This window comes from Bos javanicus, chromosome 4 (genome assembly GCF_032452875.1).
Source record: "Bos javanicus breed banteng chromosome 4, ARS-OSU_banteng_1.0, whole genome shotgun sequence".
Lineage (NCBI taxonomy): Eukaryota > Metazoa > Chordata > Mammalia > Artiodactyla > Bovidae > Bos > Bos javanicus.
The window spans coordinates 32,227,629-32,253,927 of NC_083871.1; the positions used below are offsets into that span (position 1 = coordinate 32,227,629).

The window sequence follows — 26,299 nt, forward strand, 5'->3', positions numbered from 1 at the left end:
CAAATCTTGAGAATTCCAAGAAGTCAACTATAATTAAGCAAGCACTGGGGAGGGATATTGTGTTACAGAACAGACCTGTCCAATATAATCACACCAACAACAATACAAAATCAAAAAGAAAAAGAAGTAACAGTTATACGAAAATTACCTTAAAAATTCAATGCTCCAGATGACATCTGAAGCAAAGTGTCTAAGTGACAAATAGGGAAGATGGGGTGTCTCTTGTATGAAATGACTCAACATTTTAAAACTTGTTATACATAACTCATTAAACATTATTTATAAATCTACTGAAATAATTTCTTTAGAAGTCAGCATGGTAGAATAGTAGGTTATGTCTCCACAGTATACCTATTCTGTGCTGTCAGCATCTCTCTTTGGGGGTGAGGTCCACTGTACACAACTTTTGACAAACCATGCTGGGAGAGGGCGCTCTCCGTCAGAGCCATGGACCCAATGCTGGAAGGCTAAAGACAAAGACATGTGAATAAAGAAAAAGCCATTCTGTTTAAGGTGTGGTATTTAGAATATATATACCAATATATATATTTAGAATGACTGCTATAAACATCATATATCTTAGAAATATTCAGATTGCCTACCAAGTATGCTGCTCAAAGATTTAACAAATAACTAAAAACAAACCACAAATAGAAATACAAAATAGTTTAACCTCAAAAATTCTACCCCAGAAATACATAATTCACACACACACATAAAATCTAATCTTATTCATCAGATAAAGGGAAAAATATTCAAAATTAATACTTTTAATAGATCTTTTACAATCAGGTTTTAGTTTAATGATTTTGATTTCCCATTTACTTTGGGAATAGCAACATACTTTGTGTGAAATTTTACACTTTTTAAGGTACTAGCGAACTGATCAAATTTTTCACCTTAATAATCAACCAAACCCTAATTTACAGCAACTGCAAATCTTAGGACCAATAAACTTACTTTGATAAAAATGTAACTTACTTCATGATATACAGATGGTTTGGATAAAGATGGAATCGTAAAACTCAATACTTTACTATGTCCCTGTTTGTCAACTATTTCCTACAAACAAAAGAAAGTAATAGAAAATGTCTCACAATATTTATTTTTTACACATAAATTTAAATATTTATTTTTTACACATAAATTGTTAGTGAAAAAAAAAAGACCTGAAAAGAAAGAAATTTTAAAGTCAATTAAAATCTTAAACTATGATAATCCATTATTTATAAACATTAGGAGTTAACCTTCTCCTTAAAATGTAAGTAATGTAGTTTTAACGCTGAAATGCAGATGTCTTGTCTTAATTATCATTGATTTTTCTCATGTAAAAAGTTCCATTTTCTAAATCAATTAACACAATCCTAAAACATATTACAAAATGACCCTTAAATTATTTTTCCATTTAAAAAAAGTACAAACCTTAAGTATCTATCTAGAATATTGTACTATTTAATATACAAACATTATCAGTAATGCAAACTATATATTAAATCAATGGTGTAAACTCTGGAGACAGTCCAGATTTTATACAATTATTAGTGGTAGATCTTAGTTTAAATCTTTTCTCCAAACTTTTTGTGACGGTCACAACAATTTATAGACAGTGGCTTTTAAGTTTAAAAAATTAAAAATTTAACACTGATATTTTCAAATATTTCCATAAAAGAATTTAAATGGTCTGATTTTTAGTCTCCAATCAGTAAAAAATGTGTATTTACATAATTGTATGTATGCCCATACAGGCTTTAGCCTCCATAAGGTTATTTTGGGGAGAATGAGGTATGAGTCATCTGATGTAATAAAAAACAAACATTAGCTCTACTAAAATGAAAAACAGTTGCTATTATGTATTCATTTTTGCTGATATTTAGATTTTAAAACATTTTGTTAACTCCATTAAATACAAACCAAATTGTAAACCCCTAGAAGAAGAGCTTCAATGCATCCGCTGCTGTGCACATTTCTGCTGGCGGAGACAGCAAGGTAGCACCAAATCAGTTCTGGAAGAAACTGCAGTGTAAATCGAAGCAACTGCTCCTCTCCACTGCGATAGAATTCAAAGAGCTGGTGACAGACAGGTTCCAACAACTGGAAGAAAGACAAAACATCAACTCAAGGATTGGACTATATTTGAATGACACTGATATATAAAACATAAAAGCATTTTCCTGATTGGTAAGTACTGAAATATGCAAACATTTCCATTTTTGGCAGCAAGACTATTCACAGCTAAGCTAGTTAGTAAACCTACGAATTCTAGTGGAAGGCCAAACTGCAAGGTTAAGTGTATACGCAAGTACTCTGTAAAGTTTTAAAACATTCTGTAACTCCAAAGTAGTATTGTTATTAAAACTATATCTTTTTAACTTCCTGAAATAAACAGGTTGTGAAGAATTTTCTTCCTTAATATCCTTCCAGATAAAACATGCCAATATACAAATGACTGAGTTGGAGAAATTGAAATGGGAATCCTAGGTAGTTACTGTCACATGGCCTTCCTGAGCTTATAATTAGGTAGCATCTGACTGCAATGACTGGTATGTGGAGTAGCTAAATAATATAAAGCCCCTAGATCTACTTTCTTACTGTAACCATGATTAATTGCCCCTAGATAATCTAAACACCTCTGTCATTTTGTTTTAGACATGATTTGGACTTACTGATAACCATTTTTCTCCCAACACCCCCACAGGTATTCAGTTAAGAGAGATCAGTGTATCTTTAAAGCATATACAATAATCACACACAGGTCACTTACAAATATGTCAAGAGATTCACAGGGCTATTTTTCAAACAGGCTATTATTATAGTTCAGTGAATGGGAGTTCATTCGCTTCCCCAACTTACGCAATAGATTTACATCAACTTAAGAAACAGATTTTCTACTACAAATAAGTGGAATGAACAGAAACTGATTTAAAGTGGATGCCTTGATTTCAAAAAAGTTCAATATGTAAACTTGATACAATTAAAGTCAGAATTATTTATGCAAGGTAAAGAAAAAGTTATACTTTTAATAAACATCGACAAAAAAAATAAACCGACAAAATTGGTCTTTCCTACTGAAATACTATCTTCTTACAGTTAAAGAACATTTTTCCACTCTGAAAATGGTTGTTAGAGGGCAAAAGGTGTCCAATGTGGCGTGGCAAAGATAACAGAAACAGAAGGGTCAGAGGCAAAGTAACGCCACTCAAAGACTACGAGAAAAGATTTTAGGGTAGGAATTAATTTGCAAGAATGAAGAGGCGGGTAGTGGAAGAAAGACTGTTATGGGAATGTTTAGCTTTCAGACTGGAGTTTTTAAAATTTCTTTGTGGACCAGTGCCAATAATCTGGTAAATTATGGTGTGACATCACTCATCTCTAAATACCCAGGAAATCTTTGATTAAATCAATATAGTCTAACAAGTATTTGAAAATTTATAAAACTTTATGGTGAAAATTTATTTGATAGTCTGCATGAGCACATAATCAATTTTAATCAAAACACTCCAGTCTTTTAAATTCATTTAACATCTAAAACAGAGTTTTGATTTATGAAAGCAGAACCAAATGAAGATAGATTCAAAAGGGATGTAGCAGTTACACATTGCAATAAGATTAGATGAAATTAAGTATATCAAACCACTAGAGATAAATACCAATATTTATGCAGGGTTTTACACTTGCAAAGTACTTTCATATATGTAAACCCATTCAATTCCCACAATACTAGGATGCAATGTCTTTACCCTAACAATGTATTCTTTCTACATAAGCAAATTGAGACAAAGAAGCTACTGAAACCAAAAATAATCACACAGTTCAGGAAGGCCAGACTGAAGCCAAGACTTTTTAACTACTTCATAAACACACCTGAAAAATGTCAGAAAAGAATAAGACAACATACAACGTGGGAAACACAGGCAGTGTTGGACTTATTTAACCTGATTATATTTGAGACAAATAATGGGGCATTAGAATATGCTGCATTCCTAGTGTCTTGCTCAAATTTTTTAATGCATTTTCTCAAGGAAACATTACTAAACTTGATTGGGTAGGTTTTACAATATTAAGAGAGAATTGTACTTCAAGTATTAATATATTTTGATATGTTAAATGGTCTTCTATAGTCTAATCATCATGTACCTTCTTTCCCTTCTAAAATACATTATGAATTCTGTAACAACTGAGTTACAAATGAATTTTTACAATCATCCACTCATAAGTAAGAAGCTGTATCTTAAGAGAATTTTAATGGTAATAAGAAATGTACCATAAAATGCCTTTAAATGACTAAAGAAGATGGAAAAAGCTAAGTTTGGGTAAATTTACAAGAGAATTTTCCAAACTTCTTTTTTTTCATTGAACAATTACTGAGACATATGGATAGGACAAAGATACAGAGAAGTTGGAGGGGACTAATATTTAGGTGCCAGTAGCCAGGGAACTGACTTCTCACTCTGGGCTCCCTATGTTTAAAACACCAAAAAGATTTCATGTGGCTCTTTCAAAAAAAAAAAACAGCTGGCTTCCTAACAAACCTAAGCATTTTTAGCCTCTAATCCTATGCCTATCTTAAAGCTACAGTCAATTAAAAGCACCAGTCAAGGAAACTTCACTTTATCTATAAACTGCCTCTTTACAGTTTCTTGAGCCTGACTCGCATACCTACCTCAGGGCCTTTGCACTATTTCCTCTCTGGAAAGCTCTTGCCCCCAGTTTTATTTTCTTGCTCGAATTCATTCAGACCTTAATTCAACCATCACCTCCTCAGTCCCAACACATACTTCCCCTACTCTGCTTTATTATCTTCATAGTTTTACCACTAACATTTTATTACACATTTAGGCATTTGTTTAATGTTTATCTCACCTACCAGAATATAAGTTCTAATCTATAAGATAAAGAAGTTATTCTACTTTGTACATTTCTAAGTGATTTCTGACACATTATATGTGTTCGATGAATATTTATCAAATGAATTTAACCACATAATGAAAAGGTACTACTTGTAAAAATCCAAATACCAAATTTCCCAGATTTCAAATAAAGTAGAATCAACATTTCAAAGTTCAAAAATGCCAACAGACAATGACATCAAGTTCTTAGGAATACTATATCTCCACATTAAGATACAAAATATTCTAAAGAGCAAAAGGAGACTCTTTGTGACCCCCATGGACTACACAGTCCATGGAATTCTCCAGGCCAGAATACTGGAGTGGGTAGCCGTTCCCTTCTCTAGAGGATCTTCCCAACCCAGGGATCAAACCCAGGTCTCCCACATTGCAGGCGGATTCTTTACCAGCTGAGCCACCAGGGAAGCCCGAAAGTAGATCACACAGTTATATCTGAGAAGTACTTCTGAGTACATTTTTTTAAGACTGAGTTTTCTTTTTAAGAATACAGGATACACACTGTCTTTACCACATTTATCAGGCTAAAAAATAGATTATTTGCTTTTATCTGCATCCCATGCATTTTTATTTTCCTCACCATTTCCAATCCTTATCTATTTCTACTTTGAATGGTGGGATTTATAAGCACCAGAATGTGGGAGTACAGTTCACTTTATCACTTTCAAACTAAATTTGCTATCTAAAAATGCAAAGGAAATGCAGGAGAGGGGAAGGCAGAGAAAAGAAGCAAGGGCTGGGAAAAACTTACCACCAGAACCAAACTACTAGCTACTCAAATTTCTTGCATTTTCTCAGGCCTCCATATACTATTCCCTTCAGCTTGCAATGTCCTTTTACTTTCTACAACTGGAAAATGTGTGCAAATCCATCTGGACTCAGTTAAGCATTGCTCTGAAAGTATGTATTTACTTCTTTTCTCCATTTCCTCTTTTGGGACACAGGCCATGTACATCTTTGATTTTCTCTTGCCTAGCACTGCAGCTGACACATAACGGACACACAAATATTTGCTGAATGAATAAATGAATGCAGTGACCCAGGCTCTCCAAGGTTATCCCCACAGATGGAGAGACAGACAGACACATACATACATAATACACAGAAAGAGGAGCAGCAGCATGTTCAGAGATGGCTTTGGAATATGGTGATCCTAATTCTTGGCCTAGGAGATGATACATTGGAGCTCATTTTATCATAATTTTTTTTATTCTGCCATTTTTCTGAATATAAAGTATTCTTACCTCTCTATTCATTTCTCAAAAGGAATCAGTTAAACACTGCAAAATATATATTACAGTTTTTAAAACTCTACTTTTACTACTTTTTAAATATATGTATTATATTTCACAACAAGAAATTAAAAATCAATCAAATGAAAACTACTAGCACGATGAACTCTGAGAGTACTTACCTCACTTTGTGGCTCCTGGATAACTTTATAGAGAGATGAAACTAAAGAACTCTTTTCCTTCAAATTTGTAGCATAATTTGGTAAAGATGTTTCTGGTAGTGTCTAAACAAATTTAAAAAATACACTTTACTTTTATGAAATGTCCCAAATAGGTAAATCCAAATACAGAAAGCAGATTGTCAGAAACTGGGGGAGGGGGAATTGGGAAGAGGAAGAACTGAGAGTGACTAACTAGATACAGATTTTTTTGGGGGGGTGATGGAAATATCCAAGGCTTAGATGATGGTATTAATGGCACAACCTTTTAAAACCAGTAAAAACCTCTGTATTATCACCTGAAAACAGTGAATTTTTCATTATGTGAATAATATCTCAACAAAAAAATGGTAAAAATAAAACAAAAGATACAGTTAATCCTCAACATCAACAGGGATACAAATATCAACACTGCATCTTTGATCATAGTTTGGAGTTGGAAATAAGAATACGAATCATTTGTAAAGCCAGAGATACATTTTTTGTAGCAACATACAACTTACCAATCTCATTAACAGTATTTTATCCTGTTTCTTAATAAACATGTTATATAAGGATCTAATGTTTCAAACCTTAAAGCCACAGACCATATAATGTCTGTTAAGTAAGACTGTTCTCCTTTACAGAACTGGGGGGAAGTTTTTACTTCTTGGAATGGAGAAAAAGATAGCCACACTACCAACAAATTTTCCTAATGCCATTTAAAATATCAACAACTAACCACAGTTTGGCAGGGTCACCCTTTCAGAAAGGACACCATGACCAAAAAGGAATGGGAAGAGAGAAAACTCCAGTAGTAAGTCAGACAGTTTTGGGTAAAGGTAGTAGGGAAATCTGGAAAAACAAACAAACAAACAAAAAAAACCTTCAAAACAAATGATAAAAACCTATCCTTCTAGAGTATGGCCTTCTTTAACAACTTCTGTCTTCCAAGTCTTTATTTCTTCCTAGGAAAAGTATTTCTATCAATCAACCAACTAATCAACAATGTTTATCCTGCAGCAGATACAATGTCTCAGTTCAGTTCAGTTTAGTCCCTCAGTGTGTCCAACTCTTTGCCACCCCATGAATCAGCACACCAGGCCTCCTTGTCCATCATCAACTCCCGGAGTTTACCCAGACTCACGTCCATCAAGTCGGTGATACCATCCAGCCATCTCATCCTCTGTCATCCCCTTCTCTTCCTGCCCTCAATCCCTCCCAGCATCAGGGTCTTTTCCAATGAGTCAACTCTTCGCATAAGGTGGCCAAAGTATTAGAGTTTCAGCTTCAGCATCAGTCCTTCCAATGAACACCTAAAGGACTGATCTCCTTTAGGATGGACTGGTTGTATCTCCTTGTCTCAAGGCAAGAATACTGAAGTGATTTGCCATTCCCTTCTCCAGTGGACCACATTCTGTAAGACCTCTCCATCATGACCCATCCATCTTGGGTGGCCCCACACGGCATGGCTTAGCTTCATTGAGTCAGGCAAAGCTGTGGTCCGTGTGATACCTTGCTTCTAATGTCTCAAGATACTGGTAATTGTAAGATATACATTATTTCTTCCATGTCCCATATCCTAGTATTTTATGATTTAAAATGGGTTATGGTTAGTATATATAGGTAAATGTGTGCATAAATAGACATAGAAAATTAAACAGCATATTTATAATAAGGATATTTGATTCATTTTAACTTTACTGTGAATTCCTCAAAGGCAAGACCTATCTTATCTCTCCATCCACAGTATTCAGCACAAGGTCTTGTACTCAAATCTTTGCTGCAGACATTATATAATAGATGAACAAAATAAGAAATAAATACTGTCACTGTTACTCTTCAGTAGATTCTTGAAAAACAGGTCACATTTCACCTTAGGATATATAAGTGAATAGACTGTTTTTTTAATTTAAAAGGACAGTTTTGTTTACCAGAATGGTTAAGTAAACGTGAACTATCCGGTAACCTTCCACCATTCTTTGGGTGGGGAGGAGAGAGTTTCACTGCAACTGCTTACATAAAGAAGAGATTAGGGCTTTCTTCAATATTTCAAAAGCATGTAACAAAAGATCTCCAGGCAACATTCCATTTCTGTTACTTGATCAACAGTAACCTAATACTGGTGGAATTTATATAAAAGGGAGTAACTGTCAAATAAACAACAGATGTCTAATTGCCTGGAAAATAATGAACCTAAGCTGTATATGTAAAACACATTAATGTGTGTGTGCACATGTGTGTCTAAACATAAAACTTCAAACTAAGTGAATTGAAAAATAAATCTTAAAAAATGATTAGTGAATAAAAAGATTTTTACATGCACTATCTAGCCTAAAACTGAAACAGTCATTAAAAGTGTGAATTACAATTTTTAGTTATGTACCAATTAACCCTCATGAGGTAAAATGTTTTTTGTGAAATAGCCAAAAGTAAAAAGACAGTTCTTTTCCAAAAAGACAAGTTCTAGAAAATATTCTGGGCCTAGGCTACTACTGTTAAATGAGAGGAAAGGTCTCCTAAAAATTAGTGAGCTATTACATTTTAGTACAATTCTGTCATTATTTCATTTTGTGAATGTGAAAAAAGTTAACTTTTGTCAACAGAAGGAGAGAAAATACAATTGCTGTGTTTATGAACAGTGCTTTGAAAACCTTAAGATCTAAAAGAGCCTATGGATTTAAATACCATTACAACAAACCTTTAAATTTACATTGTACTAGTTCAAAGGTACTGGCCCTTCTTAAATACTAGTTAAGTTTTCTCACTTTGAAGAATGCAGAACTAGAGACAAAAGAAGTAATAATGGGATAACATGGTAGAAATTAGTCTTGGCAAAATTTGAAGAAGACAGATGCTTCATATTAAAGTATCATTTGGCAGATGGCTTTTATAAAATGTAAGGAAGTGATACAGGTTAGATGGAAGAGAATTAATGAAGATGGACAGATGGATAGAGAACCAATAAATAAAACAACTTTTACCAACAACATTACATGTAAGACTAGATTTTGAGTCACATATTCTGATTCAGTGACTACCAGAAAATAAAAAAATCTGCTATATAAATCTACACATAACATTAAGAAAAACACAATACAATCTGTAAGATAACATTTTACAAATAAGTATTTGAAATATAGAAATTGAACTAACAACTCATGAAATCTTAAAATAATGAAGTCTGAGTCTAATTACTTTGTTGGTATACTGCTGCTGCTAAGTCGCTTCAGTCGTGTCTGACTCTGTGAGACCCCACTGTCCCTGGGATCCTCCAGGCAAGAACACTGCACTGGGTTGCCATTTCCTTCTCCAATGCATGAACGTGAAAAGTGAAAGTGAAAGTGAAGTCGTGTCCAACTCTTAGCAACCCCATGGACTGCATCCTACCAGGCTCCCCAGTCCATGGGATTTTCCAGGCAAGAGTATTGTAGTTGTTGGTATACTAAGAGAATATTAATGAAGGCCCAAAGCTGGAGTAGATGCTAGTTTGTCCAAAGGCAAAAAAGAAAAAAAAAAAAAAAAGCACAAAGCAAACTACATTATCCTGTGCATTTGAGAGAATGCTGAGTGAGGTTATGAGTCTGGGAGTTCAGGCTGCACCCATGGAAAAGTGTAGAGCTAAAATCATCTTCACACACCACCTATTTAGTTTTCTTGGTGAGGATATTGAGACCCAAAGAAGTTATGCGATTTGTCCAACACTGTAAAACCAGAGGAAAATTTTGACTTCTCCGTCTCAAGTACCCTGTACCACTTACTTTATCAATCATGATGACCTTGGCTTATTAGCACCACGGTTATTAATTTAAACAACCAAGCAGAAACTCAGATAGAATGACAGATAAATAATCTCTAAATTTTATTTCTTAAATATTTTAACCAAAATATGTAACTAACATAACAAATCATTTCAACAGACAAGATACTTTAATTTTAAAAGTAAGAGATTTGTTCTTATGTACTTTCCTGTCTTCTATTATTTTTAGTATGTTGCTAACTTTGTCTGGTAACCTTAACCTCTTTACCAAACATAAACAGAGCTGAATTCAATGCACATTCAGTTCAGTTCAGTTCAGTCGCTCAGTCATGTCCGACTCTTTGTGACCCCATGAATCGTAGCACGCCAGGCCTCCCTGTCCATCACCAACTCCTGGAGTTCACCTAGACTCACATCCATCGAGTCAGTGATGCCATCCAGCCATCTCATCCTCTGTCGTCCCCTTCTCCTTCTGCCCCCAATCCCTCCCAGCATCAGAGTCTTTTCCAATGAGTCAACTCTTCGCATGAGGTGGCCAAAGTACTGGAGTTTCAGCTTTAGCATCATTCCTTCCAAAGAAATCCCAGGGCTGATCTCCTTCAGAATGGACTGGTTGGATCTCCTTGCAGTCCAAGGGACTCTCAAGAGTCTTCTCCAACACCACAGTTCAAAAGCATCAATTCTTTGGTGCTCAGCCTTCTTCACAGTCCAACTCTCACATCCATACATGATCACAGGAAAAATCATAGCCTTGACTAGACGGACCTTTGTTGGCAAAGTAATGTCTCTGCTTTTCAATATGCTATCTAGGTTGGTCATAACTTTCCTTCCAAGGAGTAAGCATCTTTAATTTCATGGCTGCAGTCACCATCTGAAGTGATTTTGGAGCCCAAAAAAATAAAGTCTGACACTGTTTCCATTGTTTCCTCATCTATTTCCCATGAAGTGATGGGATGGATGCCATGATCTTCGTTTTCTGAATGTTGAGCTTGAAGCCAACTTTTTCACTCTCCACTTTCACTTTCATCAAGAGGCTTTTGAGTTCCTCTTCACTTTCTGCCATAAGGGTGGTGTCATCTGCATATCTGAGGTTATTGATATTTCTCCCAGCAATCTTGATTCCAGCTTATGCTTCTTCCAGTCCAGTGTTTCTCATGATGTACTCTGCATATAAGTTAAATAAGCAGGGTGACAATATACAGCCTTGACATACTCCTTTTCTTATTTGGAACCATTCTGTTGTTCTATGTCCAGTTCTAACTGTTGCTTTCTGACCTGCATACAAATTTCTCAAGAGGCAGATCAGGTGGTCTGGTATTCCCATCTCTTTCAGAATTTTCCAGTTTATTGTGATCCACACAGTCAAAGGCTTTGGCATAGTCAGTAAAGCAGAAATAGATATTTTTCTGGAACTCTCTTGCTTTTTCCATGATCCGGCAGATGTTGGCAATTTGATCTCTGGTTCCTCTGCCTTTTCTAAAACCAGCTTGAACATCTGGAAGTTCACAGTTCACATACTGCTGAAGCCTGGCTTGGAGAATTTTGAGCATTACTTTACTAGGTGTGAGATGAGTGCAATTGTACGGTAGTTTGAGCATTCTTTGGCATTGCCTTTCTTTGGGATTGGAATGAAAACTGACCTTTTCCAATCCTGTGGCCACTGCTGAGTTTTCCAAATTTGCTGTCATATTGAGTGCAGCACTTTCACAGCATCATCTTTCAGGATTTGAAATAGCTCAACTGGAATTTCATCACCTCCACTAGCTTTGTTCGTAGTGATGCTTTCTAAGGCCCACTTGACTTCACATTCCAGGATGTCTGGCTCTAAGTCAGTGATCTCACCATCGTGATTATCTAGGTCACAATTCAAAATAATTTTCAGAAATGACTACCATATTAACCAAAGAATAGGAAATATCTTCCCTTATACTTGACAAAAATGTATATCATTTATTATATCAAATTGACTATATTTACTTTTGGATGGTTAGGGGAAAGTTAAATAACTTTTCAGTTCATGGGGTCCAGGATTTTACTTCTATTCTCTCAATGAAAAAGCTTCCTTCCCAGGAATGGAAGAGAATAAACAAACAGATGATAAGGGAAGAGAATTAGCCATAACTTTCAATTATTTGCCTTAATAGTTGATTCCTCCCCTATGTTCTCCAACCTTCATCATGCCCTCTTGCCACAATTCCCATATTATAAAATGGTTTAATGGCTATATTTCCTTTTGCAAATTTTACTTCACCATTAAACATAAGAATATCCCAGAAGTGGTAGTCAGCTGTTAAACGACAATTTTCATCAACTTGCCAAAAAAATCTTGATAATGAACCATATTAAACTCTCATGAAACAGAAACAAAAAAGCTTAAAAACACAAAGACAACTTATGTAAGAAAAAAAGGCACACACCAGATTTATTTAAACTGTTAGAATATGTAGATGGCACTACATGCAGTCTATACACAGTGCACTTCTATAAGTGCATGCATAACTATACCACTCTATGAATTAGGGGATCCACAGAAAGATAATTTATGACTACAAAAGCTGACAAAATGAAAATCTCTGTCATTCATCAGGATGAGATAACAACAACGGCTATGGCCAGCTACAAAATTAACAGGAAACATTTCTTCTCTCAAGGACATACTACAGCTGAAAAGTGTCATAAAAACCTCCATTAAAAAAAACTAATTTAGTTTTTAATTGAAGGATAATTGCTTTACAGAATTTTGTTGTTTTCTGTCAAACATCAATAAGAACCAGCCATAGGTATACATATGTCCTCTCCTTCTTGAATCTCCATTTTTGAATGACTTCTGTATTCTTACTCAGTGAGAAGCTTTGTTACCTAAAATCACAGATGTCAAAAGTTTTGCTCTTTAAACATGTATCAATAAGAATGAAACATCCCACGCTTGCCTGGAGGATGTGAGTCACCTAGATACAGAGAACCAGGCTTCAGATAAGGGGTTTCTGAACCCAACATTCCACCCAGATGTTAACTTTGTAGTTTCTAAAGACAACATGACCATGGGTCCACTTCACAATCCAGGTCTGATTTTACCCCATTACACATAGCTCTGCTTTGTCTTGAGCCTATCAAAATACTATTTCATTTAAATTTCATCTGAACACCTTAAATTTTTTATTTATTTTTTTGTTTGGTGAGATGCCTACACACTACCTATTGTATGGTGTTCCTCATTGAAACAAGCTAATAACTCTGACTTTTGTCCAAGGTCTTGGGCTAATCGAGCTGGACCAAAAAAAACAAAAAAACAAAAACCAAAGTGCCAGCCCAAACTTTCCATTCCTGTGGTTCCTGATAGGAAGCTCACATAATTATGTGTAACAGTGAGAAAAAGAGGACAAAAAGAAGGCTATTGTTTAGTCGCTAAGTCGTGCAACTCCTTGGTCTACCACACACCAGGCTCCTCTATCTATGGGATTTCCCAGGCAAGAATACTGGAGTGGGTTGCCCTTTCTTTCTTCAGGGGATTCTCCCGACCCAGGGTTCAAACTCATGTCTCCTACATTGGCAGGTGGATTCTTTACCACTGAGCCACCAGGGAAGCTCCAGTTAACTGGTTAAAGAAACATAATTTTAGCTATCATAGAGAAGAGTTCATAAGATAACCAAACAGAGGTATTGTTTTTATTTTTCATCCACTAACCAAAAGTTATATACCCCTTTACAGGCACTGGGTTAGCCAACTAAAGAAAGATGCATTAATAGAAAGTTGTGCAAGTATCTTCCCATCTTCTCCTCATTGTTGATCATGTCCATTTCCCCTGCTGCCCCAAATTGGGAGAAACATTTCAACCGTGAATTGTTCATGGTGGTTAGGGAGAGTGACATCAACTTTCAGAGACTTTAACCATTCTTGTGATGTTGCCATAAAAGGGAGAAGACAAACCTTTAAACCACCTGGCAAAAAAAGAGTCAATTTCCTCAGAAAGATTATTGCTGCTACTGCTAAGTCACTTCAGTCGTGTCTGACTCTGTGCGACCCCATAGACGGCAGCCCACCAGGCTCTCCCGTCCCTGGGATTCTCCAGGCAAGAACACTGGAGTGGGTTGCCATTTCCTTCTCCAGAAAGATTATTATGTGTAATTAATTCCCCAATAAGTTTTTTGGAATATTCTTTTGCTTCCACAGATATTTAGCTTTTTAGTCATTAAAAAAGAAAGCCACTGGAATTTAAAACTCAGATAAAACTTCTTTGGAATATAGTTATTATAGTAAAACAGTAAATATTACCTTAAACTCCGACAACCATTCCTCCACAACCCCTTTCTCTGAAGTGAACATCTTTCCACATCTGTTCTAAATCTTCAACCTGAAAATTAACATAGAAAAACGCTAAAATTTTGAATACATTTTCTTTATAGTCAGATTACCAAGGACAGAAGTAATCCTATAAAATTTAGCTACTTTTTTATTGAGAAATTAAAACAGTTTCAAACATAAATTACTGAGTTAATATAAAAAACCAATGTGCACAAACAGTATTGAAATGCAAGAATCATGACAAAAGTTTAAATGATTATAACATGATGAAATTAGCTCTACAATTTTCACTCAGCTTTTAGTAAGTAATGTCAGCTGCAAAACATACTGGACATTTTTCCTTAGTTTAAATTAAATAATTCCAAAAAGATAATGCAACTTAAGAAAACATTTTAAAATTGTGAAAATATAAAAAGACATGCATCCAAACTTGACTTTATAGAAAACATTAAAGTAATTTAATTTGCTTATATTTCAGTTCTTTAGTACAATAACTATCTAGGCAAGCCACTTGGTTTCCTGGAAGCTTAATATTCATAAAACAGAAGTAAAAGTGGTAATATCCAAGATAATGACAATATGCAACAATAGCTATTCAGAAGACTGGAATTTACTTAAGTATAAATAAGAAAAAAAAGGAAGTTAAAGGAAATGCAAAACAAATTTATCTCAAGCAAAACTTCTGTCAATGTACAATATAGTTTTCTTCATACCTCCATCTATAAAAGAGTAGACTGTTTCTTGAGCGAAAACTTTATTAGTTCTATCTGAATTTGCTAAGTCTGAATTTGCTAAACTCCTAAGTCAGGCACAAACCCTGCATTAGAGTTCTTAATTTTCATCAGAATTATCAGGTAAGAAGAAACTGAGGCAAAATTGACAGAAACTGAAGCTTGATTCTATTCTTACTTGTAGTATAAATTTGGGCAAGTTATTTGCCTTCCTTTCTTCATTCATGAAATGGGAAAAACCACAATACATACTTTCAAATGATTACTGTGAAAATTAAATGAAAAAATGTAAATAAAAGCACCTGGCAATAAAAGTGTTGTTTTACTATGCAATACTATTACTGAAGACTATCAGCTCATACAACTTTTGCTTAGTTGTCTATCAAAGTATACAGATACATCTTAAATAAACAACACAGGTTTACAAAGAATACATTCTAATATTTCTATTGTCTAATTTCTATTAAAAATGGTTAACAAAATACATATATTCATTGATTCATTTACTCATATATGAAGAATTACTTGAGAGATATGCATTTTACTTTTTTAGGATTAAAAAATAGCCCTTTTATTATTCTAAATTTTATCCTTGGATCAAGCCAAACTATTAAAAAACCATATTATCTGTACCATATTATTCATTTTATAGTACTGTTCATTCACATAAACCAGGCTTTGAGTTTATGTCCAAAATGTTATGAAAACGCTGCTTGATCATGTGTTATCCCCTTTGAAATCCAAAAGAGCAAAAAATTCACATCTTCAGTTTTCAATACCATGAAAAAGTCTCCTTTAGAGTAACTGGTTTGCTTTTATATTATGGATACTGTGAATCTCCCAGCAGATTCTCTTTGCTTTGATTTTAATAAAATGGGAGTCAAAGTTTCTACCCTAACTCTCTCCACAAAAAAGCTGGCTAGGATTAATTTTATTTATAATATTATATTACACACATTCCCTTATTTTCTTCCTACCTAGATCTACTTTTTTTTTTATCCTGTTATACACATTTGTATATATTTGTGAAGAAAGGTAAATACAAATACACATGAGTTTTCTTTTTTATTTATCCATTGTTCATCTAGTAAATTAAGAAAGAAAGCAATCACAAATAGAACCAGAAGTTGCAAAGAATTGGGAAGGTAAAATTTTTACAAAAGTTCAAAATAATTCTCTAATTAAAATTAATTTTTAAAAGGTTAAAATCAAGAGGGATATGCAAAAGGATCAAGAATAGTCAAAGCAATCTTAAAGAACAGCAGTGCTGGAGGACTTGGACTTCTAAATATTAAAGCTTACTACAAAACTTACCAAAAGCATAGTAATTAAGCCAGTGTGGTATTATCATATTATCACTATTGATAAAATCCAATGAAACAGAGCAGAATGGCCAGAAACAGACCTATACATACATGATGATATGATCTATGACCAAAGTGACAATATAATTCAGTAGGGAAAGGGTAATCTTTATAAAAAATGGGGTTAGGTCAACTAGACAGCTACAAGGGATAGGGGGTAGAGAAAGAGAACCATAACCTACTAGCTAACACCATATGCAAAAGGCAGTTGCAGTTGGATCACAGATCTAATTTTAAAAAGTAAAACAAAGCTTTTAGAACATAAGAGAATACCTTCAAAACCTTGAGGTAGGCAAAAAAAAAATTTAAACAAGAGACACAGAAGCACTAATCATAAAGGGATTGTTATAAATTGGACTCCACTAAAAGAATTTCTGTCTGCCAACAAATGAATGGATAAAGAAAATACGACACACATACAAACATACAATGGAATATTATTCAGCCTTCAAAAGAAGGAAATTCTGCCATTTGCAACAACATGGATGAATCTGGGAATCTTATGCTAAGTTAAATAACCCAGACACATAAAGACAAATACTGCAAGGTCTCACTTATGTGTAGAATAAGTCAAACTCATGTTAAAAGAGAGTAAAGTCATGGTTTCCAGGGGCTGGGGCAGGGGGGCGGGACGGAGGGGGCAGGTGCGGCGGCAGTGGAGGAATGTGGAGATGCTGGCCAAATGGTACGAATTTTCAGTTATAAGTAAGTTCAGTATATAATAAGTTCTGGTAACCTAATGAGCAGTATGGTAACCATAGCTAATAATAATGTATACTTGAAATTTGCTAAAAGAGTAGATTTTAAGTGTTCTCACTACACACATAAAAATTGGTAATTATGTGTGATGATAGATTTGTTAATTAACTTGATTGTGGTATACCAAAACATCATGTACACCTTAAATACATAATTATCTGGCAATCATATCCCAGTAAAACTGGGGCAGGGGAAGGGAAGAACTTACGAGGAAAATGGGGGCGTCAGACGATGAGATGGTTGGATGGCATCACCGACTCAATGAACATATGAGTTTGAGCAAACTCCTGGAGATGGTGGAGGACAGAGGAGCCTGGCATATGCTACAGTCCAAAGTGTCAGGCACGACTTAGAAACTGAACAACAGCAAATTACACATTAGTAACCTCAGACCACCCTGGGCCTCTTATTTACTTGTTAGAGGTCAAATGGGAGCCCTCAACCATGAAATTGTCCCTCCGCATGCTTCTTTGCCTTCCTCTGCAGAGCCCAAAAGAACACCTCCTCCAGAACACCTCCTCCACCCTGAAACTTTCACAGCCTCACCACCACTTCCTGCAGCTGGTCCATCAGGATTAATGTCATTTTCCCTTCCACCTGTTGATGTCAGGAACCACTAGAAACTACAGCTCCCAGGTTACACTTGCACATGTTCATAACTCTTTGCAGGCCCTCTACTTTACCCCCATCTCCTATTCCACTCTAATTCTGGAAGGAAGTTCTCTCTCCCTGAGCCTTCTGACATTAACAAATCTGTTACCAGCAAAACCCTCTAAATCTTCAACAGTTTTCTGAATGTCACTTTCTTCTTGTTCTAACAAGAAGCCTGGCTCTTCTCTGAAGATACCCGCTTTCCCTGAAAGCTTCTCAAAGAGTGACTGACTGCCTTTCCTCTCATAATCCTGGAAGAAACCACTGGTCCTAGAGGTAATATTACCATTTCAGATCAATCTCCCTCTCTCCCATCCACCCAACGCTGTTCTGAAACACATGTAGCTGTCATCTATCAAGCAATCCCTCCCCTCCAGTCATCCCTCTCCTTCATTTCTAGATGATTTTAGCTCTGGCTTATTGTCATGCTTTCAAATTATTCATATTTAAAATCTTAGTGTTTTCTAAAATCTAGTGTTTTCTTCTCACTCAGTGAACTCTTAATTCCTAAAAATCTCCTCCAACAATACTGACTTCTTCCCTGTCTCAGCAACTCAGTCATATGATCATAACCTAGACCAAAAATTCAGGTCAGGACCATATTAAAAAATATTTTAAATATTAGTATTAATTTATTGAGCCTACCGGAAAGAACACCCTACAGTCAAAGTTGGAATAATTTGAACAACAAAACAAACAACATAGTAGTGAATTATTATCCAAAGTATAAAATAAATATACAGATCCATATTGAAATAAATAAATGACTAAATAAATAAATATTAGAGAAGAAGAGACAAGCCTTCCTTTCAGATAATAAATGTAGATACATCCCCCTTCAGGAGGTTTAGTCCATGCCTCCCTATGGACCAAAATGGGCTGGTCATAGTGATTTGCTTCCAAAGAAAAAGAGTATTGAAAAGGGGAAAACAGTAACTTTACAGCAGAGAAATCTGATAAACACTGGCTTGACTAAGGTTAACAACACCCATGATGTCATGTGAATATCATGTACCCTTGATATGATGAGAGGGCACTTACTTTATCTCTGTGATATTCCTTCTAAAAAGTAATAAACCCAGTACGATCATGATACCAACATTAGAGGAAACTTAATTTTGGAGACATTTTACAAAATATCTGAACTATATTCCTCAAAACTAACAAGGTCATGAAAAATAAAAAATACTAAGAGACTCTAATAGGCCAGAGAGCCTAAGGTGACACTTCAGTTCAGTTCAGTCGCTCAGTTGTGTCTGACTCTTTCCGACCCCATGAATCTCAACACGCCAGGCCTCCCTGTCCATCACCAACTCCCGGAATTCACTCAAACTCATGTCTACTGAGTCAGTGATGCTATCCAGCCATCTCATCCTCTGTCGTCCCCTTCTCCTCCTGCCCCCAATCCCTCCCAGCATCAGGGTCTTTTCCAATGAGTCAACTCTTCGCATCAGGTGGCCAAAGTACTGGAGTTTCAGCTTTAGCATCATTCCTTCCAAAGAAATCCCAGGGCTGATCTCCTTCAGAATGGACTGGTTGGATCTCCTTGCAGTCCAAGGGACTCTCAAGACTCTTCTCCAGCACCACAGTTCAAATACACGACCATAAATGTAATATGGTCACTTGGATTGGATCATATTGAACAGAACAGAAAAGGGATAGTTTCAAAAAAAAAAAAAAAAAGCCTTGGTGAATTTCTAATAAAGACTTAAATTTAGTTAACAGCAATGTAATAGTAATGACAAATATACAATGATAATATGACATTAGGAGAAACTGAAACTGGGTATGGAGTATATAGGAGTTCTCCGTGTTATCTTTGCAACTTTTCTAGAAATTTTAAATTGTTTAAAAAATTATTGAAGCTCTGATGTATTTCTATTCTAGTATCCAATCCAAATGATACTGTATTCAAAAACAAAACAAAACATTAAAGTACATCAACACACAAACACGTATTCATATCTTCTGATAACATTCTACACCATTCGTTATTAGAGCTTCATTTCAATACGTTCATAATACTTCATTATACAAAGGCTTCTCAAACCTAAGGAGCAAATTCTCCTCCATTACACCTCACTCTCTGCACTAAACTGAGGTGACAAAAAAAACTAATTTATGAAGAGATTTCTTATCTAGTTGCTGAAAGTTAAAAAAAGGGAAATAATTATAGTACTGAATTATAAACATGAATGAAAATTCAAATCTTGTTTACTTATCATTAGTTGTGTTTTACGGACAGTAATAAACTCAAGCATTTTCGTTGTCTTTCCATGGGGTAAAAAATCCTCAGCACAATATAGAAATATTAAAAAAAAAAAAAGAAATATTTTTAATTAAATTTGTAATTTCATAAAAATATTAAACTATACCATAAAATAATAAAAAGTAAAAATTTCCACTGGCATTCATGCAGTTTTAAATTACCAAGTCAAGCCAATTTGAAACAAATCTAAATATGATAAAACTTAAAAATTCTTTTAGATGACGAGTTTTTTAAAATTTCATAGAAGGAAAAGTATCTTAAGAAAAATAGAAAATGTACAAATATAAAAAATGAGACTGGAAACAATAATGCATTATATGAAGAAGAGGTTAATGGAATTTTATAAAATGTAGAATAAGTATCTAGAGAAACAGAAGATGAAAAGGCAATAGTGTGTGCCAGCTGAGAGAGTTTTTCTTTGTCCTTACCAAACACTGCAGCACTCTAAAAAATCTCTCCATTAGTCCTGGCTTCCATGATGAATAACAGTTATGACTAAAGGTACCTCTAAAGACTAGGTAGGACAAGAAGCAAATGGACCACAAAATTGAAACAGTGTTTTAAAAACCATTTCTCTCTACCACCACTCAGCAAGAAGCTCTCCACAGTTGCTATCTCACCCCCACATTTCGTATCTAAGATGTAATCTTTTAACATTTCTGGCAGTCTTGATTATGTAACTTTGAAGTTTTACAAAACTAATTAGATATCTCAAGTAATATTTTAAAATATATTCTCACATTAAAAAACAACTTTATTCTTCTCAAAGGCAAAAGGAACAAAATTAGGTGTTTCATACTGTGTAACTAACTTCCTATTTTTCTCAAACATATCTTGGAAAAGAATATTTTAAATTATATTAGAAAGCTTGCTAAGATTCAATGCAATATTTCACAAGCAGAGTTAGTCTGTGTGAAATTAATTTTTTATATTTTCAGTATGTAATAAAACATTTCTAAATCTCTTATTCTTTAGTAGCTGCATTTTAATTTTAACCCTGATAATGTTTCCTGAATTCCTCAAGAAACTTTCCAGAAAGCATATCATAAAAGTGTTGTCACAAAAGGTCTATACCTTATTATGTTTTACTTTCATCCAATTAAGGAAGAACACAAAAAGAATACTTATAATTTTCACTGCAAAACTCTAAAAAATATTTTTACTATTATTTCTCATGCATCATGAAGTATTAACTAGAAATTAATTCTGAATCTTCTAAAACCATTTGCTTTATATGTTATGAAAATCAAGTTTCTATAAATCTAAAGAATAAACAAATTTCTGTAAGTTGATAATAACATATCACAAAGTTTTAACTTTTCTGTCCTATGAAATAGGGCCATTATAAGTAAATTAAGTGCTATTAGAAGATTATCAAGATTCTTGGTTGAATTTTAGGAAAACAGAGCAGAAGGAAATGTTCAGATTATGATACAGAATAAACTTAATTTAATCTCAGTGATTTTACTGCTTAGAAAATGACCAATCAACTGGAGAGGTCTATGAAACAGGAGTGTACCTGGGCTGTTGTTTGAAAAGAAGTGGTGCTGACGGCCTCACTGCCCACGTGTGTTCTCAAGTGAACAGTTTCCTCTCAGGGCACAGGGAGAAGGAATAGAATTTACAGCCAGTAGCAGAAGCATGGGAAATCTTTCCAAAGACCTATAACTTAGGCCTATTTTCCCCATAAATCAAAAATATCTGGTTATTAAAAATAGAACAGAGATTTTTACTATGGCAAATGTCTTTAGAATTCAGCATCTTTTGCCTATCCCAAGGACAAATACAACTGTGTTGGGATACCAAAGTATTATGGCAACCAGGCCAGTGTATTTCTTTTGTAAAAGGTAGGACAAATGGAAGAAAGGTAGCAATCCCTCTTCTCATTCCCCATTTCCAGCTTCCTATTCTCAAAACTTCCCAGACTTCAGAAGAATCTTTTGTCCAGGGAAAGGATATCTGATTTGATTTCAAATAATATAAGGGAGAAAAACTTTTTAAAACTATTTGTCAACAGCAGCTTGGGTATCTGGATCGTCCCCATAAGCTGCTTTCACCAAAAGAATGCAGTGAACACATGCTGTGACTTGATCTGCAGCTTTCACTTTTTTTTCCCTCAATTGGGGAATAATTGCTTTACAGTATTGTGTTGGTTTCTGCCATACATCAACATCAATCAGCCACAGGTATACATATGTCCATACATCCCCCACTCTTGAACACCCCTCACATCTCCCTTCTCATCCCACCCCTCTCAGTTGTCACAAGAGCACTGGGTTGAGCTCAGTTTACTGTGTTACACAGCAAATTCCCACCTGCTATCTATTTTACACAAGGAAAATGCATATGCTTCCCTGGTGGCTCAGACCGTAAAGAATCTGCCTGCAATGCAAGAGACCCAAGTTCGATCACTGGGTCAGGAAGATTTCCTGGAGAAAGGAATGGCAACCCACTCCAGTGTTCTTGCCTGGAGAATCTCATGGACAGAGGAAACTGGTGGGCTACAGTCCATGGGGTTGCAAAGAATCAGACACATCTGAGCGAATTTCACTTTCACTTTTCAAAGTATATGTTTCCATGCTATTCTCTCAATTTGTCCTACCCTCTCCTTCCCCAAGTCCACAAGCCTGTTTTCTGTCTAGGTCACCATTATGCAGCTTCCACTTTCATGTGTTTAGAATCCAGCCACCATACTATAAGAAGCCCAGACCATCATGAAAAGTTGCAAGGGAAAGAACCAAGACCCTGGCTGAGACTCAGTACCAAGTACCAGCCACAAGACTGAGCCATTTGGATATTCCAACCAAGCCAAGCCTCCAGATGACTATAGCTTCAGCTGACAACACGCAGCAGAAGACCTGCCATGCTATAATTAATCTAGTCAAGGTCATATTTGTGAGAGATCAAAAATACTTGCTGTTTGAAGCCACTAAGTTTGGGGATGGTTTGTTAGGCAGCAACAGATAACCAGAACACCATCTTCATCAAATATCTAGGGTATACCTTTTTCGTACAAGGCAGTGTCCTCTTATTAGAGAATATCAGATTTTTCAAAACACGATCCCTGCCATCAAGGAATTCAATTTTTCTCTAAAAACTTGTAGTAAAACTTATTATAAATAGGACATAATCTACGAATGTTCAATAAATGTGTTTACATTCTGCTTATGTATACTTTTTGCCTATCCTACTGTTAATGATGAGACATTGTGATATGGTTGGCCAGAATTCAAAGTTTGGAAAAGTCCATAGCCACAAAGCCAAACAAAACTCAATAACTATCTTATCTTAAACGCTATGCTTGATCAACAGAGCGAGCTTATCAGAGTAATCATCACAGTCATCACTATGCTATATAAAAGTTGCTTTTATTCATTAGGTATAAACTATCTCATTTTGTACATATCCTGATACCAGCGCCTCTGAATTTTCCTAAGACATCAAATGATTTCACTTAAATTTTCAGTTAAAAAAATGATGTTGCATCTTGGTTTTCTTCTTTATAGTACTGTTTGTTGTTTAATTGCTAAGTTGTGTCTGACTCTTTTTGCGACCCCATGGGCTGTAGCCTGCCAGGCTCCTCTGTCCATGGGATTTCCCAGGCAAGAATACTGGGGTAGGTTGCCATTTCCTTCTCCAGGGGATCTTCCCAACCTAGGGATCAAAGCTGCATCTTCTGCATTGGCAGGTGGATTCTTTACCCATGAGCCACCAGGGAAACCCTCTTTATAGTATAGATCTTTGCCAATTTTGAAATAGTAAAAAATTTTAAATGATACAATAAGGGATTCAGGTTTGATAGAACAATTAATTAATAACCCTTATTATTGGAAGCCTCAATATAAAATAAGCTAAGAGGAAACTTAGAGGAAACTAAGTTTCCAAACTAAGAGGAAACATACAATTTCCAAAATTATTATAGACTGTGAGAGATTTTTCATCTGTCTAGGATTTTATAAACTCTCATGAAAAACTGAGAGGTAAACTAGAAAAATTCTTAAAGTCCCTGCTCATCCTACATCCATATATAGATTAATTATTCAAAAGAAAGTTTAGTAAAATGTTATAACAACGTACCATCTTAAAGTTACAGAAAGGGATATATGCATAAGACCACAAAACCCATGTGTCCAATAGCCACATCTCAAAACACAGGATGAACACAGGCTGCTTTCACAGTGATGATGTTCCATTCTGTATTTGCTGAATGCCTTTCTAACTAACTCATCTTGTCTATGTCCCCCATGGCTATCCTAGTCCTATCATAACCTTTATGCTCCAGACCCACACTCTCCTCCACACCACATCAGCATTTCTCAATTCCCAAATCTAAATTCTTCAAGTAATTCTCTGTACCAGTTCCTTATTTTGATCCTGACCACAACTCAAAGCCAACCTGGAAACTGGCCAATCTGAGGACAGATATCTCCACTTGGTCTAATGGTTGAGATCAAAGATATAGACAAATATAGATGCAAGTTTATTTTGAAGGGGCTTTGTGTGGGCAAAAAGAGTAAACGTATCTAGTAACTACTATAGATGTAACATCCCAGGAGAAATCTAACAAGCTGAATACCAGGACACAACATTTCAATCAGGAAAACCTATTTTTTTTTAACTTTCCTTTGTAATCCTGTCTCACAGAAAGATCTCATATGCTTAGAGTTAGCTAAACCTCAAGACTTTTTTCATACAAATTGTTTCCAAACCAGGTCACTCCTATTTTATACTTAACCAATCAACTCTTAAGAATCTAAGTGACAATTTAGCATTTTGGATTGATTCACACATCATAGATACATAAACATTTGCTCAGTGAATGAATAAGTGAGCAAACCTTTGAAACTTTGCTGATTTGGGCCCTGAATTCCATTGTTTTTAAATATAACATTTACCTTGTTATGTTAGCTCTCTATCATAGCTGACATGACAGCATACAATAAAAGTGATCCTGAAAGCAAGGAATTTTGTACTAGAGGAAAAGTAAGGAAATGGGGTTAGAGATATGTTGTCAAGCTATCTATATGTAAGAAATTATTAATGCAGTAACAATAAATAACTTTTCCCAAAGTAGACACAGGCTAAGTACAGAAGGTGCAAAACTAAGTACATATCCATGATAAAAATCTATTTTCAGTGTTTAGAATGGAGAAGGAATAGGGGCCTAGGCTGAATAAAGTTCCAGATCAGCCAAAGAAATAGGAATCTCTGAAACAGATAATAGGAGAAATATCAAGGAGAAAATAAAAGTATACAAGAATTATAACAATGACTCTTATGACTGTCCAAGAAGACAACAAAGTAAACAAATAGTTCCAATGAAATGAAAGCACTGAAAGCCAGTGCTTTCATTGGGATCTAATAGAAAGAAAAAAAAATGATATAGGCAGTACAGTCACAGGATTTTTACAATTAAAACATAAGAAAAATTACTTTTGCCTGTTGTCAATGAAGACAATACCATTAAAATTGAAATTTTCCAGTCTTTATCATCAAGAAACTAAGTGAAAGTCGCAGGCATGTCCAGCTCTTTGGGACACCATGGACTATACAGTCCCAGGAATTCTCCAGGCCAGAATGCTGGAGTGGGTAGCCCTTCCCCTCTCCAGGGGACCTTCCCAACCCAGGGATCCAACCCAGGTCGCCCACATCGCAGGGGTTTTTTTTACCAGCTGAGCCACAAGGGAAGCCCAAGAATACTGGAGTGGGTAGCCTATCCCTTCTCTAGCGGATCTTCCCGACCCAGGAATCGAACCAGGGTCTCCTACATTGCAGGCAGATTCCTTACCAACTGAGCTATCAGGGAAGCCCCAAGAAACTAAGGAATAAATTATTTATAACATGAAGATTTACCTCCATTGCCTCACTCTGCCCTCATATTCCAACATACAAACCATTATGCATTATCAACATTACTTGATAAAAGGAAAATCTTCTTTTATCATATAAGAACGATTAATGTAGCTCTTTGAGTAGATTCACATCTACTTTCATCATTCTTTAGAAAGTGTGTTAATCAGTCGTATCTGACTCTTTGCGACCCCATGGACCATAGCCCACTAGACTCCTCTGTCCATGGCATTCTCCAGACAAGAACATTGGAGTGGGTTGCCATTTCCTTCTCCAGGG

General features: G+C 35.4%; 1 protein-coding gene across 2 annotated transcripts in view; it reads right to left on the reverse strand.

The window, feature by feature from the left end:
* Positions 1–26,299, reverse strand: part of HYCC1 (hyccin PI4KA lipid kinase complex subunit 1) — an 85,948-nt gene that overhangs the window by 37,481 nt on the left and 22,168 nt on the right. For both annotated transcript variants that reach the window (XM_061413695.1, XM_061413696.1), the window contains exons 2-6: positions 14,367–14,445; positions 6,319–6,420; positions 1,912–2,091; positions 982–1,062; positions 352–467 (exon numbers count right to left, since the gene is read on the reverse strand). In XM_061413695.1, the coding sequence (XP_061269679.1) occupies positions 352–467; positions 982–1,062; positions 1,912–2,091; positions 6,319–6,420; positions 14,367–14,417 (530 nt within the window). In that variant the 5' untranslated portion in view covers positions 14,418–14,445. The remainder of the gene's footprint in view (positions 1–351; positions 468–981; positions 1,063–1,911; positions 2,092–6,318; positions 6,421–14,366; positions 14,446–26,299) is intronic.